The 15,032-nt window shown below is 38.5% G+C and overlaps 1 protein-coding gene across 1 annotated transcript in view; it reads left to right on the forward strand.

Moving 5' to 3' along the window:
- LOC132815654 (DNA topoisomerase 2-beta-like) overlaps positions 1–15,032 on the forward strand; it is a 179,750-nt gene that overhangs the window by 122,699 nt on the left and 42,019 nt on the right. Inside the window, exons 25-29 of the mRNA XM_060824642.1 lie at positions 391–482; positions 4,005–4,160; positions 4,243–4,326; positions 5,268–5,468; positions 9,962–10,100. Coding sequence (XP_060680625.1) covers positions 391–482; positions 4,005–4,160; positions 4,243–4,326; positions 5,268–5,468; positions 9,962–10,100 — 672 coding nt within the window. The remainder of the gene's footprint in view (positions 1–390; positions 483–4,004; positions 4,161–4,242; positions 4,327–5,267; positions 5,469–9,961; positions 10,101–15,032) is intronic.

Consider the following 15,032-nt stretch of genomic DNA (forward strand, 5'->3'; position numbering starts at 1 on the left):
TTTGGTGGTTGATATAATTATTGCTGGATTCCTGAAGTGGCTGGAGACTTTACAGCAGATTTAAAATGGTGTCTAGAATAGCAAAATCCACAAAGCAGCTACATCCTTTGTTGGCAACTTTTTTTGATGGTGAATGTGAACTGGAAAGCAAATTCCAGGACCTTTTGATGCAAATATTTCAAGGTTTGGTGAATGTATGTAAAATTACCCTAGATTTGTCTGTACACGTTCAAGGTTAAGGATTTTCATTGTTGAAGTGTTAACATTTTGTCAAAAAATCTATCTTGTCATCTTACATTCCAAAGTTACCACCAGCTGATGGATATTGGACACATTTATTTGATATTTGTATACTTTTTTGATATGACCTTTTTATAAATATTTTCTTAGAGAATAAATCAAAGAGGGATCTTTACCAAATGCTCATCCAACGGGGCTATGAATCTGATCCAATCAAAGCGTGGAAAGAAGCTCAAGAGAAGGTAAAATATTGGTTCCTTGAAAATATGCTAACCACCAAATTGTAAACATTGTTAAATTTTATAGTTTGACAATCAAACTGGTTGATAAACAAAATGTATCTGTCAAATGATTCTGACATCAATAAGGATTAGATGAAAACTTAAATAGTTTTGAGAGTGAATTTCATTTCAACTAACATTTGCAGAAATATCCAATTTTAACTGGTGAAAGTCAACATGATTTTGTAACATCAAATAATTTTAATTTTCAAAAAAGGCATTATTGTTAGTAATTACTTTCTTGATGTTCCACGGAGACTGATCTTGGCTATGCTGTTAAGTACTGATCAAAATCTACTTTTCTGGGATTTGGAGGAGCAGATGTCAGACTGGGGTGGACAAAGTTAAAAATCCCACAACACTAGGTTTTCGTCCAACAGCTTTATTTGGAGGCACTAGTTTTTGAAGAAATGCTTCTTCATGAGGTGGTTGTGAAGCAGGACCCTAAGAGACAGAATTTATAGCAAAAGATTATATGCAGCTGAAATGATATAATGAACAGACCTAGATTATTAAGTCTTTCATTTTTTAAGAATGGGTTTGTTGGTATCAGTTCTTTAATATGTAAATCCCAGAACTACTTTTAAGTCACATTCTCAAGATAACTTTTTATAACCGGTTTTATAACAAAAGGTGAGATCTCAGCTCAGACAATGCATTAATGGTGTGAGGTTTGAGTCTGTCTGTATCTCAGTCTTGAGTCAGATTGATTCTATTTCCTTCGCAGAATTTACAAAATATTACATGGATTGACTGCCTGCATTGACTGTTCGCAGCTTCTGCATTTTTTGAGCAAGATAGAATGTATCTGCAAATATAAGTTCACCCCATAAACGTGTGTGAATGTGAGTGCACGTGAGTATATCTGTGTGTGCGTGTGTCTGTTTGATAAAGTGTGTGTGAGATTGTGAAGGGGTATAAGCCTGTGAGAGGATGCGTGCATGTGTGTCTGTGTGTGAGAGAGAGGGAGAGTGTGTATAGTGCAGTGAGGTCACCTGTAGTGTGACATGAACCCAAAACTCTCTTTGAGGTAAGAGTCAAGGGAATGGGTAGATACTCTAATTCAAAACTGCTGTAGTTAACACCTTAGCAGCTATATCAGAAGCGTGAGATGCTGTCATTTGTCCATGCTTTTGGCAACCATTGCTTTCTGCTTAAGGAAAGAAATAAAAGGCAGTCACCAGCAGTCTGAAATTTTTGTTTGGTTTGCATTGTGTTCCAATTAACCCTCATACATTTGTTGGGGTTGCACAGTGGCTCAGTGGTTAGCACAGCGCCAGGGACCCGGGTTTGATTCCAGCCTCAGGCGATTGTCTACGTAGAGTTTGCACATTCACCCAGTGTCTGTATGGGATTTCTCTGGGTGCTCTGGTTTCCTCCTACAATCCAAAGATGTGTAGGTTAGGTGAATTGGCTATGCTAAATTGTCCATAGTGTTCAGGGATGTGTAAGTTCGGAGTAAATGTAAAGTAATAGGGTAGGGTGGATTACTCTTCGGAGGGTTGATATGGACATGTTGGGCCAAATGACCTGTTTGCCCACTAGGGATTTTACGGAGAGTACTATATGAGAAAGAACTTGGAGCAATTTCACTTCGATTCCTCCCAATCACAAGTATATGATACAAAGCTGTCCTCCGCATAATCACAGGTTGACACTTGTGTTAGAGAGCTACTTCAGAAAGTTGATCTTTAATGCCACTACAGTTAGAAGTGCTATAACTAAATTATTTTGCATATTCTGGTATGGATTTTGCAGTGGCTAGAGCAGCAAAAAATTGCTGTTTTTTACCTCCTTTAAGTATCTGCAAATATGAGTTCACCCCATAAACTTTGTGTGTGTGCATGAATGTGAGTGCACGTGAGTGTGTGTATGCATGCTTGGTAAAGCGTGAGTCTGTGAAAGGGTATAAGCCTGTGAGAGGATGCGTGCGTGTGTGTCTATGTGTGAGAGAGAGGGAGAGAGTGTGTGTGTCTGCAAAATAAATCAGGTGGCTAGCCAATTAATGTTCTGACCACCCAGTTATTTTCCACTTCAGACCCTCAATCTGCTTCCACTGTCTTAATATGCTGTATATGAGATGGCTGTTCTTTTTCCACCCAAGTTGGTGGAAAGGTGGCAGTAAAATAGTTTGCCGCCTCTAGTGGTGTTATTTGCACTTTGGTGGTACTCTCACCCTCCCTTGGCCACTTTCCCTCTCAGATGCCTAATTCCTCCTCGCTCGGGAAACCTGAGACTTGCCTACATCCAGCATCTGTGACATTATTTTATGGAACTGCTGTACTGTCTGTTACAGAATTTTGGTGTTGCTGGGACTGCAACTGCTCTCTTTTAATGGCGCGCACCTTTATTTCTCTCTGTATAAATTATATATTAGCTTTAGGTGAGAGAAGCAGTTATAAGTACAATTGCTCCGAAGATGCACTGATGTGCTGCTACTTTCATGGAAGTGGCATCTTGTTGTTTGCCTCTTAATTATACATTAAATGTTTTCAAGTTGTTGTATTTATGACATTGATATGAATTGAACCCACTGCAGATATTTAAGCCCAGTAATTAGAAGAATAAGTCCTTTATTTTTTAAATAATGTGATAATTATTCATTACTGCCTGTAAACGTCTCGGACTGAAAACCATCTTAACTCTTAATACTTCAAGTATTTAACCTTTTCTTAAGATTCTAAAAACATCAAACCATATTATTCTTTTCTTTTGTCTTTTCCCATCCATTCTTTATCCAGATTTCCTTTTACTTTACTTTCTGTACCCGAATTCACCCTGTTCAGTCTTTCCATTATTAATTTCCAATCCTTAAATGTCATTGGCTGGGAACATGTCCTATTGGTTAATCTATTATCTCAGGTTTTGGATGACCTGTTTCCTTTATCAGCTGTCACTTTCAGCAACATGTAGTATAGAACATTTTGACTCAAAGATGAAGGGGTACACCTATCTTACAGCTGATGTTGTTAATGCTGTACTAGAGCAGAATTCAGGCCCATAGTGTTGCATTGAAAACAGTGTAGTTAGATACTCTACAGTATGGAAGCAGGCCCTTCGGCCCAGTGAGTCCACACCAACCCTCTGAACAGCACCCCACCCAGACCCATTTCCCTTCCCTATATTTATCCCTGACTAATGCACCTAACACTGTGGGCAATTTAGCATGGTCATTTCACCTGCCTTGCACATCTTTTGGATTGTGGGAGGAAACTGGAGCACCCGGAGGAAACCCACGCAGACACTGGGAGAATATGCAAACTCCACACAGGAGTCGCCCGAGGCTGTAATCGAACCCGGATCTCTGGCGCCGTGAGGCAGCAATGCTAACCGCTGAGCCACCGTGCCATTGGAGGGATTTTGCATTCCTGGCCTGGTTAATACTTTAATTAGTGTTTGGTTGCATGATCTTGTGCTGAATTCTACTTGAAAATAAATCTGAGCACTCTTCTTTACAAATAACGTCTGATTGTTCCTTTGCAGACAGCTGCAGAAGAGGATTTGTTGGAATTAGATGATGGCACTTCAAGTGTTTCAGGTGCTGGATCTGGACCAGACTTCAACTACATCTTGAATATGCCTCTTTGGTGCCTTACAAAGGAGAAAGTAGAAGAACTATTAAAACAGAGGGATGCAAAAGTAATGCACTGACTCCTTTTGTTTTTATATTTGCAGGCCTTTGTTGGCACAGTATTCCAAGACAATCTGTTTTGTGTTGTAGGGAAAGGAGCTTGATGATCTGAAGAGAAAAACTTCTCATGATCTTTGGAAAGATGATCTTGCTGCATTTATTGAAGAGCTTGATGTAAGTATAAGAAAAACAAGCCTTCTAATATGCATTCCTTATTTTGAAAAAGCTTCAACTAAAATGTATTCTTCTTACAAAAAAGAATACCTCCAATTATTTGTGATAAAAAGATTAAACAAGGGGATGAATATTTTAAAGATCCAACTGTGACAATTGAGAATGAGGTAAAACCACCAGAAGTGCCCAATGGCACTGTTCAGATATAAGTGATGTTTCACATTCTGCCTTGCCATTCACTTACATTCAAAATTATCGATTCTATTGAAGAACAAGGTAAAAGAGCATTTCGATAGAAAATAGGTAGTGACCAAACTTAAAGCGTAAATCTGGAATTGATAATTGCTGTGAATTTTCAAACTGTACAATTATATGGTGGCAATGTTTATTAAGTGAGATGCAAACTCTTGACATCAAGTTATAAAACTGATCACAGTTCAGGTTCTTCAAATAATTTAGAGTTTTAAAATAAAGTGCATTTCTCATGATCCTGCTTCCAATTCCATGTAATATCATGCCGTTCTAAGGAGAGGAGGAAAGTTTTCCAAGGAAATGCACATTTGGGAGAAGTGCACAACTGCAACAAAAGAAATTTATCAACAGTCAGCCCAGATGGTTCCTGGAAAATAAATGTCTTTTTCTTTCATTGTATAAATATACCTCCACACAAAATTAAGATGCAAATTTTTACTAAAGGAGATGTTGTGGGTTTTGCTTTAAATAAGAATTAATCTGTAACCAAAGTGATGTACCCATAGAGACACTTTAATGAAACTTAAGCTCAGACCAGAGGGGAAAAAAATAGCTTAACAGGTGAATTTAAATCAAATGGGATTGGAATATTGTTAATTTGCAGCTAATGTCAGCTGCTTTCTGAATGGAATTTTAATTTCAAACGTAGAGGCATTTTCTTTAACATCTGTTTCTCAATTTTAATGCAGCGTGTGGAAGCCCAAGAGAGAGAGGATCTTCTGGCAGGATCGTTTGGTAAGGCAGTTAAGGGCAAGGTTGGTAAACCAAAAATTAAAAAGCTACAACTTGAAGAAACTCTACCCTCAGTCCATGGCCGAAGAGTTGAACCAGTCATCAGCCTTGCAATGAGAGCAGATGCCACAAAAAAGATGGTCAAGAGAAAAGGAAAGGCAAGTTGAAGTAGAACTCTAAATGTATGGAGTATATTGGAAATTTTTGTTCTTGATTTATCTCTGCATTTTGGTAAGTGTTTTGAATTGTTAAAACTGTGGTTAAAACAGCGTTGATTTAAAATTGCGTTGAGTTCGAGTTTAATGACATAAAAACAACATGAGTTGGATGATTCAGCCATCCATCTGCTTAAAATCACTTATTTCCCATGAATATATACTTTGCAAGTAGCAATATGGAAGAAGACTGTTTATCTCTCGTTTAACTGAATTATTTAAGACTGCTTTATCAAATTAGTTTTGATTTTCCTCCACTCCACATATTTATCAAATTCCCACTTAATATGCAATGGTCCATTTTAAGCATTTCATTCTTGAACAATCCTCAAGCAAAGAAATTTTCATTTCCGCACCCATTCCTGCTTTTAATTTATGATAATCCACTGATTCTGATCTTGGAACAAAAGATCTTACCCTTTTAACTCTACTTATTTTTATGTTTGTAAAAATTCTCATGAAGTTTGATCAACCTTTCTGCTTTAGTGAAAATACTGAATATCTTTGCGATATACATACTATTTTCTAATGATTGGGTGTTGATTATGGCTTGATCCAAAGATTCCCACACTGAAGAAGAACATGAGATATCTGCAATATGTTAGAAATTAATGCCATTGGGAGGTATGCAAGACTTCCTATATGACACAGGCTGATTTTACTGCTTTCTTTGATTGGATTTTAGGATTTTTGGTTTCAGAATCTTGGTTCCTTTGCCAGGCTATATTCCACCTTCAGTCTAAATTAAATCTCCTGCATGGCTATGTGCTCTATTATTTGCCCCACGGAGACCATTGTAGTACGATGCCTGCTCTTTCTTAATTTGGTATCATATTTTCTCATTTCACTTTTAAATTCCAACTTTAACCCTCCATTCATGACTTTTCCACAGCTACTGACCTGCTCAACCACACCCTGACTTTGATTTTATTGTAGTCCCTATTAAGTCCATTACACTCTCATCCCTCTGTTGTGGCCCTCATCTTTGCTCAGTTAAGTTCAAGGGACATTGGTTTAAAGTGACATGGCAACCAAGCTGGTTTTATAATTCACTGCCAGATCTTGTTGGATAGTACATTGAGTTATTGGGTAATGCTTTGCCAAAATTGTTCTGCATTCCAAGATGAACCTGCATTGCAATGGTAACTGTCGCTTTCCTTACTGCAATCTGTCTCCTTAAACCCTTCTCTATCCTTATCCAGCCACATTTCCAACAACTGAACAGCTCGTGGATATTTTTGTCCTTGCGATTGGGATTGCTGCTTGGCTCAGTTTCCCTAGCCCAAAGCCCTCCATGCTCTGCAATTGCAAGTTTCTGTTGTCTTGTTTTGCATTCTTCTCTTGTGCTTTTGAGTGTTCATGAGACTCACCTATTTCTCCCTTAAACCTATTGTAACTATGGAGACGACAACGCAGCCTCCCTTGCTGTCATATGTTGTTGACAGCTCTTTCTCCTCAACTGCCGACCCATAAGGAAATTTTCAGACCACAGCTGGAATACCGTGAAGAGTTTTTGACCAATTATCTAAGGAAAAGTATACTGACATTGGTGGCAGTACAGAGAAGATCCACTGGTCTGGTAGCAGATATGAAGGGATTGTCTTGAGAGGAGAGAATGAGTAGATTGGAAGTGTGCTCATTGAAATTTAGAAGAATGAGAGATGACTTTATTGAAACATATATATAAGGTTCTTAGACTGGACATGATGTATGTGGAAGTTTCTCATTGTGGTTGGTCTAGGACAAGAGGGCATAATCTCAAAATAAAGGGTCGACATTTGAGAGAGAGCTGTGGAATTTCTTCCGAGGATAGTATCTCTGTAGAATTCTTTTATTGCAGAGCCCTGTCAAGGCTGGATCGTTCGCAATATTCAAGGCTGACATAGATTTTTAACCCGCAAGGGAATTGAGAGTTATGAGGAAAAGACAGAAACTGGAGTTGAGATCAGTCGTGATCTCATTGAATGCAGAAGAGTCAATGTGCTGAATGGCCTACTTCTGTTCCGATGTCATATGTGGTCTTTGTCACTGTTGACCGAATTATTGCCCATCCCTCTTCACTAAAGGTAAAGTCGCCATAGTCCCAGAGACTATAGTCTGCTCTCTCACTAGAGGGAAACACCTGGTGGTGGTCTAATCTGCAGATCGCCACACCTCAGACAAGGCCAAGGTTGAGAATTTGAGATCTCCACAGTGACCTGAGCTGACACAGGAATTGATAGTGAGTTGTTGGCATCATTCTGCATCACATACCAGCCATCCAGCCAATTGAGCTAACAACCATCTTTGTTGTTGTTCTTCTGGATGGCATTGTATTCATTTGGGTCCATTTTAATCTATCTAATTATAGCCAGATAATCATCAGCAGTGGCCTTCATCTCCTGCACCATTTCCTCTTGTGTCATTGAGGCTCTATTTCTGGACTCTCTATTTCTTGCCTACATGCTACTCCTCAGTAACGTCGTCTGAAACCACCGCATCAATTTCTTTGTGCACTTTTAAATCCAACTGTACCTCAGCACCACCTGAGTTGATCCTTCCATTGTTTCTAAATTGTCAGGCTGCTTGTTTGATCTCCCATGTTGGACGAGGAAATTTTTTTTCCCAACTGAACGTTAGAAAAGGAGAAACCATCATCTTTGATTCCCACCAAAAACTCTGTTCCCTGGCCACTTAGTCTATCCTCGCACTGCCTTAGCCCATCAGTTGCTAAAACCTTCATGATGCTTAATTACTGCTAAATCTGGTTGTTCCAATGCACACTTGACTGGCCTCCCATATTCTACCCAACACTCTGTAATCTATGTCCCAACTCTCCCCATTCACTTATTACCCATGTGCTTCCTGAGTTATATTTGTTCCTAGTCAAGCAGCTCCTTTTTAAAAAAAAATTAAAATTTGCATGCTTGATTTCAAATCCCTCCCTGTCTTGTCTACTTGTTCCTCTGATGTTTTCTAGTCCAATGTCCTCCTCAAATAAATACTTGTCCTCCCTCCACCCATTGTGGTCTTGCTAAAATCTCCAATTTTAATCGCTGCACATTGATCTTCAGTTGCCTGTGTACTAACCATTGAAGTTCTTCCCTATGCTTCTGCCTCTTTGTTTCTCTGAAGTGCTCCTTGAGGCCTAACTCTCAACTAAGCTCTTGGTCAACTGTCCTAGATCTCCTTGTAGCTCTGTTACATTTTGTTTTGTAATGTTCCTGTGAAATGAATCAGAATATTTCCCTATGTTAAAGGTACTAAATAAAAGTGCTTGTGTTTGATGCCATCCTTGCTGTTTTCCAAACCCTTTCTGATGTCAAAAACAAATTTAAATTTATGGTCTATTCTTCAGTCCTAGTCATTTGCATGTATGTATGAATAAGAACAAAAATGGATTCAGCTTGGGTCTTTGGCTCACTTTCCAATCTTTTTCCAGACTGAGCAATATCCATTTTTTGTTGCTGTCAATTAGCGTTGTAAAAAAAAACTGCTGCTGCAATTCCTTTTGTATGCCTGAAGTTTTAAAACATCTTTTCAAATCTTTTCTGAGAACCCATATATAAGTCACCTATAATGGTATTGTGATAGTTCTTAAAGGGAGTGGATATCACAAGGTTTATGGATAGGATTTGTTCACACTGTGTAATTTAACAGTGATGATGATCTGATTAAATATGTATCAGCCTTAAGGGACTTGACTGCATAGAAGTTGGGAGATTGCTTCCTCTAGCTGCGGAGTCTGGTGCACTGGCCATAGTCAGCAACTTGACCTTTTGGCCAGAGATAAGGAAAACGTTTTTGACTTGGAACCCTGTGAATATTTGGAATTCTCTACCCAGAGGACTAGCATTAGTCAAGTCATGTAATACATTCAAAGCTGAAACGTGTAGAGCCTTTGAACTTTCAGATAATTGAAAGACAAGAGGATGGGTGGTAGTGTGAAGTTAAATAAGCAGATCAATTTGTTCTGAATTGCAAAGCAGGCACATATGGCCAAATATTCCTCCTATTCTTTATGTTCTTCTGAGCTTGATACCTTGAAGGTTAGATAGGATTTTAGAATGGGGTTTATGAAGGTTATTTGAGAGTTATAATAGGATTGTTTGAAAGGATGATTGATAGAAGATCTACAAAAGGATAAAGGGCAAAATTATACACCACAATATATGAAGGGTGTAATGTATGTGGTGTTATTATAGTATAAGGTGTCTTATATAAGTCAACCGGGTGCTGGCAGGTGGGACTAGATTGGGTTGGGATATCTGGTCGTCATGGACGGGTTGGACCGAAGGGTCTGTTTCTTTGATGTACATCTCTATGACTCTATAGCATTTTCCATATCTATTGTATGAATAATTTTCATTGTTATAGAGTGTATTTCTTTTTAAAAAAATCTTTGCATTAGTGGGCAGTGACTTTGATTATTAATAAACGTTAATTATTATTTTCAGGGTGATCCAGATGCAATAAAACTGGAATTTGATGAAGAAGTTGGAGCAGGCATAGGTGAAGGAAATGGAGAAGAAGTATTGAATGCAAGTGAACCCAAAGTCAAAGCTCCGCGACTGAAGAAAGAAAAGAAGGAACCTGGTTTGTAAACACTAATGAAATATTGACCACTTTATCTTCTACACTTAAAATTATATTAACCAGAGTCTATAGTAATTAATTTTAAAAATCCAGCAAAAACAAAATAGTGCAAATGCTTTAAATCCGATTTACTTAGCAGGAGAACATATAAGGCGCCACATTTGTTTGACTGTGGCGACAAATTGTGTGATTTTATTTGAACAAAATAGAACACATTTACGAACCAGCAAACATCTGAAATGAGATGATTCACCCCGGCTCCCCCATAGCTTTAAATGAGTGTGAATGTATGGAGAGAGAAAGTTAAGCTTTCAAATAATAGCCATTCGATAGAACTGTCAAAAGTTAGAAATGTAACAATTTTTGTGCAATTACAGAGGCACTTAAAATAGGGAAGGAGAGGTAGAACAAAAGAAGTGGCCTATGGAAGAGAAAAGTAACAATTGGTAAAAAGGCGCATGCTTAAATGTTGCAGGTGGACAAACAAAAGATGTGTGAAAAGAAAGTGTAAATGGGAATAACAATCCATATCAACAGCTGATGTCTGGGGGAGAAAATGAGCTCAAAGCTCATCTGTAATTGAACTCAATATTGAGCCTGAAGTTCTGGGAAATTGTCTAATTGAAAAATGGTATATTGTATGCTGTTTCTTGTGCTTCACTGAGACACTGTTTTAACAAAAATGAGTGGGGCAGTTGGTGGACTGAATGAAGCTGTCGTACAAATCAGTCATCCAATCTACATACATCCTCAATGTAGAGGAGATCTCATTGGAAGCAGTGAATACATCGATTTTTTAAAAAAGAGGAAAGTAAGCCACTGTTGTGACTAAAAGAAGTCCTTGGAGTTTCTGGGCAGTGGAAAGGAGGAAGTAAAAGGAAAGTTTTTTACCACAATTTGTATTTGTATGGGCAATGCCTATGGAAATAGAGAAGATAAAGGAGGTGATTCAAGAGTGGATCGGGTTATAACTGAGGAAAGGTTCCTTCAGAACTTTCAAAGAGGAGGGAAAAAGACTTGGTTTGGCATTACATTATGCTAATGGTAACAGAAATGACAAAGAATGATCAGTGTTCAATGTTCAGTATAGAGGCTAGTGGGATTAAGTTAAGGGAAAGGAAAACCCTCTTAACATTTTGAGATGCGGTGAGATCATAAGTGTAGGACATTAGATGGACATGATAGTGGAAGCAAATCCTCTGTGAAAAGTCACCTGACCAGTCGCTTCCTACCCATGTCTTCTGCTCCATTATGACTTGAACTGATCCATTTTTCTGGCTCTAATCTTTTCTTTTACACATGCACATGTTAAATTCTTTTAGATACAAAAATGCAAATATTTTGCCACTGTTTTCATATTGGAGGACATTAGTACCATCCCAAGGGTTTATGGAAAGGATGGAACTTAGAATAATCATCAGGGAAAGCTACTGATCAAGCTACGAGAATTGAAGGGACACAAGTCCCCCAAGCCGAATGGCCTACATCCTAAGATTTTAAAGGAAGTGGCAGCAGAGATAGTCGATCAAAATTCCCTGAGTGTGGGAAAGGTTCCAGTGGATTGGAAAAATGCTGAAATATTCAAAAAGGGAGGGAGGCAGAAAGTGAGAAGCTATGGATCAATCAGTATAACATTTGTCATTGGGAAATTTAGAAACCATTGTTGAAGAAGTAATAGGGCATTTGGAAGAACAAATGCAAACTATCAAAGTCACCATGGTTTTAAGAAAGGTAAAATGTGTGTGACTAATTTGCTAAAGTTCATCAAAGATATAACAAGCAAAGTGGATATTGGGAATGGTGGAAATGTAGTATGTCTGGACTTCCAGAAGGCATTTAATAAGGTCCAGTGCAAACAGTCAATTTACAAGCTAAGATCACATGGGGTTAAGCGTCATTTATTAACTTGGGTGGAGGATTAGCAGAGAGTTGGGACAAATGGGTCTTTTTCTAGTTGGCAAGATGTAACTAGTGAAGTGCCACAGGATTCAGTCCTCAGGCCCCAACTATTTACAATTGATGTTAATGCCTGGATGCAGAAGCAGAAGGTACAACTTCCCAATTTGAAGATGGTATTAAAATAGTTGAGACAGCAAATTGCAGTAAAGTAGTTAGAAATTTGGATGCAGATAGGTTCGGTGAATGGATCAAATTAGGCAGATGCAGTTTAACATGGATAAATCTAAGGTTATCTCCAATGATTATAGGATTAGAAAGGGAACTCATCTAAATGGAGAGAAAGTTCAGTGTACATCGGTGCACTGCGGTCTGGGTATTTTTGTACATAAATCACAGAAAGCTATCATGCAGGTAGAGCAGATAATGTGGAAGGCAAGATGGAATGTTGGGCTTTATTTCTAGTACAACAGAGTTTAAAAGTGTTGCAGTATACAAGGCATTTGTGAGAGCATGTCTGGTGTATTGTTTATAGTTTTGGTCTCCTTATTCAAGAATGGTTGCAGTTGCAGTGAGGGGTCTGTCCTATGAAGAGATATTAAATGTTTTAGGCCTTTGCTCTCTAGAGTTTAGAAGAATGAGAGGAGATCAAACTGAGGTATATAAGATGCTAAAGGGGATTAGCAGAACAGATGTAGGGAGGATGTTTCCTCTTGTGGGGCAGAGTTGTAAGAGGTCAGAATTTTAGGAAGAGGGGTAACATATTTAAAACCGATAAGAAATTACTTCTCTCAGAAATGTTGTGCATCTATGGAATTCTGCATCCCAGATAGTGATGGATGCTGGGACATTCAGTAAAGAGGAGAGAGACATTTTTTTAATCAAGTTGAAGGATTGTAGAGAGCAGGCAGGAAAGTGAAGTTGAAGCCAAGATGAGATCAGCCATGATTGTGCTTAATGGTGAGCAAGCCCGAGGGGCTGATTTGCCTGCTTCTGCTTCTATTTCTTAGATTCTTTATGTTTAGACCTGTACCTCCATCTTGAGGGCCCTCTTTCTCTTTCTTTGAGTGCAGGCCCAACATTCACAACGAATATTCTCTACTTAGCTGAATATGCTTTCTCATTTGGAACAATTTATTTGACTCCACTAACTTCCTCTGAATAAAAAGTGTAGGTATTAGAATCTGAGTGAGTCTTAATATCCATCTTTTTATGGGATATATAAAACTTTCTTTTTCATCACATTAGTGAGTTCACTTTGCTAAACATTTTTCCTTACTCAGTACACTGATAACTGTATTACTGGTGCTTTCTGTTCTCACACTGGAAATTTATCAATTTAGCTTCCAAATTCCATCCTTTCCTTACCTTGTCTTGTTCCACTTTCCTTTCCATTTCCTTAAATATTTAATGTTAGACTCTTGATTTCTGATGATAGATTAGTGAGTAATATTGGTAATAAACCAACTGAACAACTTCTCCCCCCCCCCCCCCCCCCCCCCCACCCATATAAAAGTATCTTGCTACCTTTCCTCTGACGCTCCTTATCTAGGGACATTTTTCATACCCCGTCCTTTTGTGGCATCATACCTTTTGTCCTAGCCGTCTTACATTCCACTCTGTCACAAACCTTCCATTCCGGTCTTTTCCTTCTACCCCACTATCCCTGCTCTGTATTTGCTGAAAACCTATTGCGTTTGTAAATTTTTTTGCCTCTGTCAATAGATCATTGACCTAACGTTATCATAAATGCTAACTTTGGACTGGATATTTCATGACCCATAAGATGTGTTTTGACAGGTGTGTATTATATAGGAAGGATGGCTAACTCACCACTTTTCCATCCACCCTTCAGTTCAGACACACAATTCAGAAGGAAGGCAGATGCCAAAATGTAAACAAATAGTTGAAGGGTCAATTGAGTTTGTTTCAATAATCAAACTCAATTTCACAGTGAAATGGCACAATAATTCACTTGGTCTGGTTAATCTAGAGGGAGTGGGATTCACAATTTTTATATAAAAGGGGAAATTGGAGGGTGTCTCTTGCCCTCTAGAGGCAACATTCCTACACCTCCATTCTCTCTCTTCCCCCCCCCCAAAAAAAAATCACATGCACACACATGAGCACCATACTCTCCAATACGATAGCCCTCGCTTCCCTTCCTAGTAGAAACTCCTTTAGGAACTCACTTAGCATTCCCACAATGCTGCAGGATAGGTTCTAAACTCACCAGTTGGCGGCCCCAGTCTTATTTCCTGGGGATGAACTCAGTAGGGCAAAATGTAGCTGTAATGCTTGAAGAGAGATGTTATGGAAAATCATTAATGGAAACAAACAATGCTTTGTCAAAGGTAACTTTATAGCGAAGGATTATATGAAAAGTATCCTGCTCTTGTTACAGGGTTGAATTTACTCGGTACTATCCCTTATAGTCTCTAGTTACTATCTTAATAAAAACTTTGCACTTCAAGTTGTCATCCTGTATAATAGTCAGATTTAGCTTGGGTTTCATGGCCACCTCTTTCATATGTCTAAATTATATATTGTGGTCTTAAGCAATTCAGTTTGCAAGATAAGGTCTGATATGTATTTGGACAAGGTTTGGATTGAAAAGTAACTACATCCAAAAATCTACAATGTGAAAACTACTAAAACTGGAGTCAATGAGAATTAGGGAGAAACTCTCTGAAAGTTGGAGTCATAGCTGACATATATAGACCTAGTTGTGGTTGTTGAAGGTCTGTCATCTCAGCTCCCCAGACATCTGTCCTAACTCGTCAGATGCTTTAGCAGTCCATGTTCAAATGCAACAAGACTGCACAATATCCATGCTTGGGCTGAAAAGTGCTAGGTATCATTTGTGCCACACAAATGCTAGTCAATGACCATCACCAGCAAGGGACAAACAACTGCCCCTTGACATTCACTGGCACTACCATCACTGAATTCCCTTACTATCAATATCCTGAGGATTACCATTGACCAGAAACTGAACTGGACTTGCCATACAAATATAGTGGCTATAAGAGCAGA

This window comes from Hemiscyllium ocellatum, chromosome 5, assembly GCF_020745735.1.
Source record: "Hemiscyllium ocellatum isolate sHemOce1 chromosome 5, sHemOce1.pat.X.cur, whole genome shotgun sequence".
In the NCBI taxonomy this organism is placed as follows: domain Eukaryota; kingdom Metazoa; phylum Chordata; class Chondrichthyes; order Orectolobiformes; family Hemiscylliidae; genus Hemiscyllium; species Hemiscyllium ocellatum.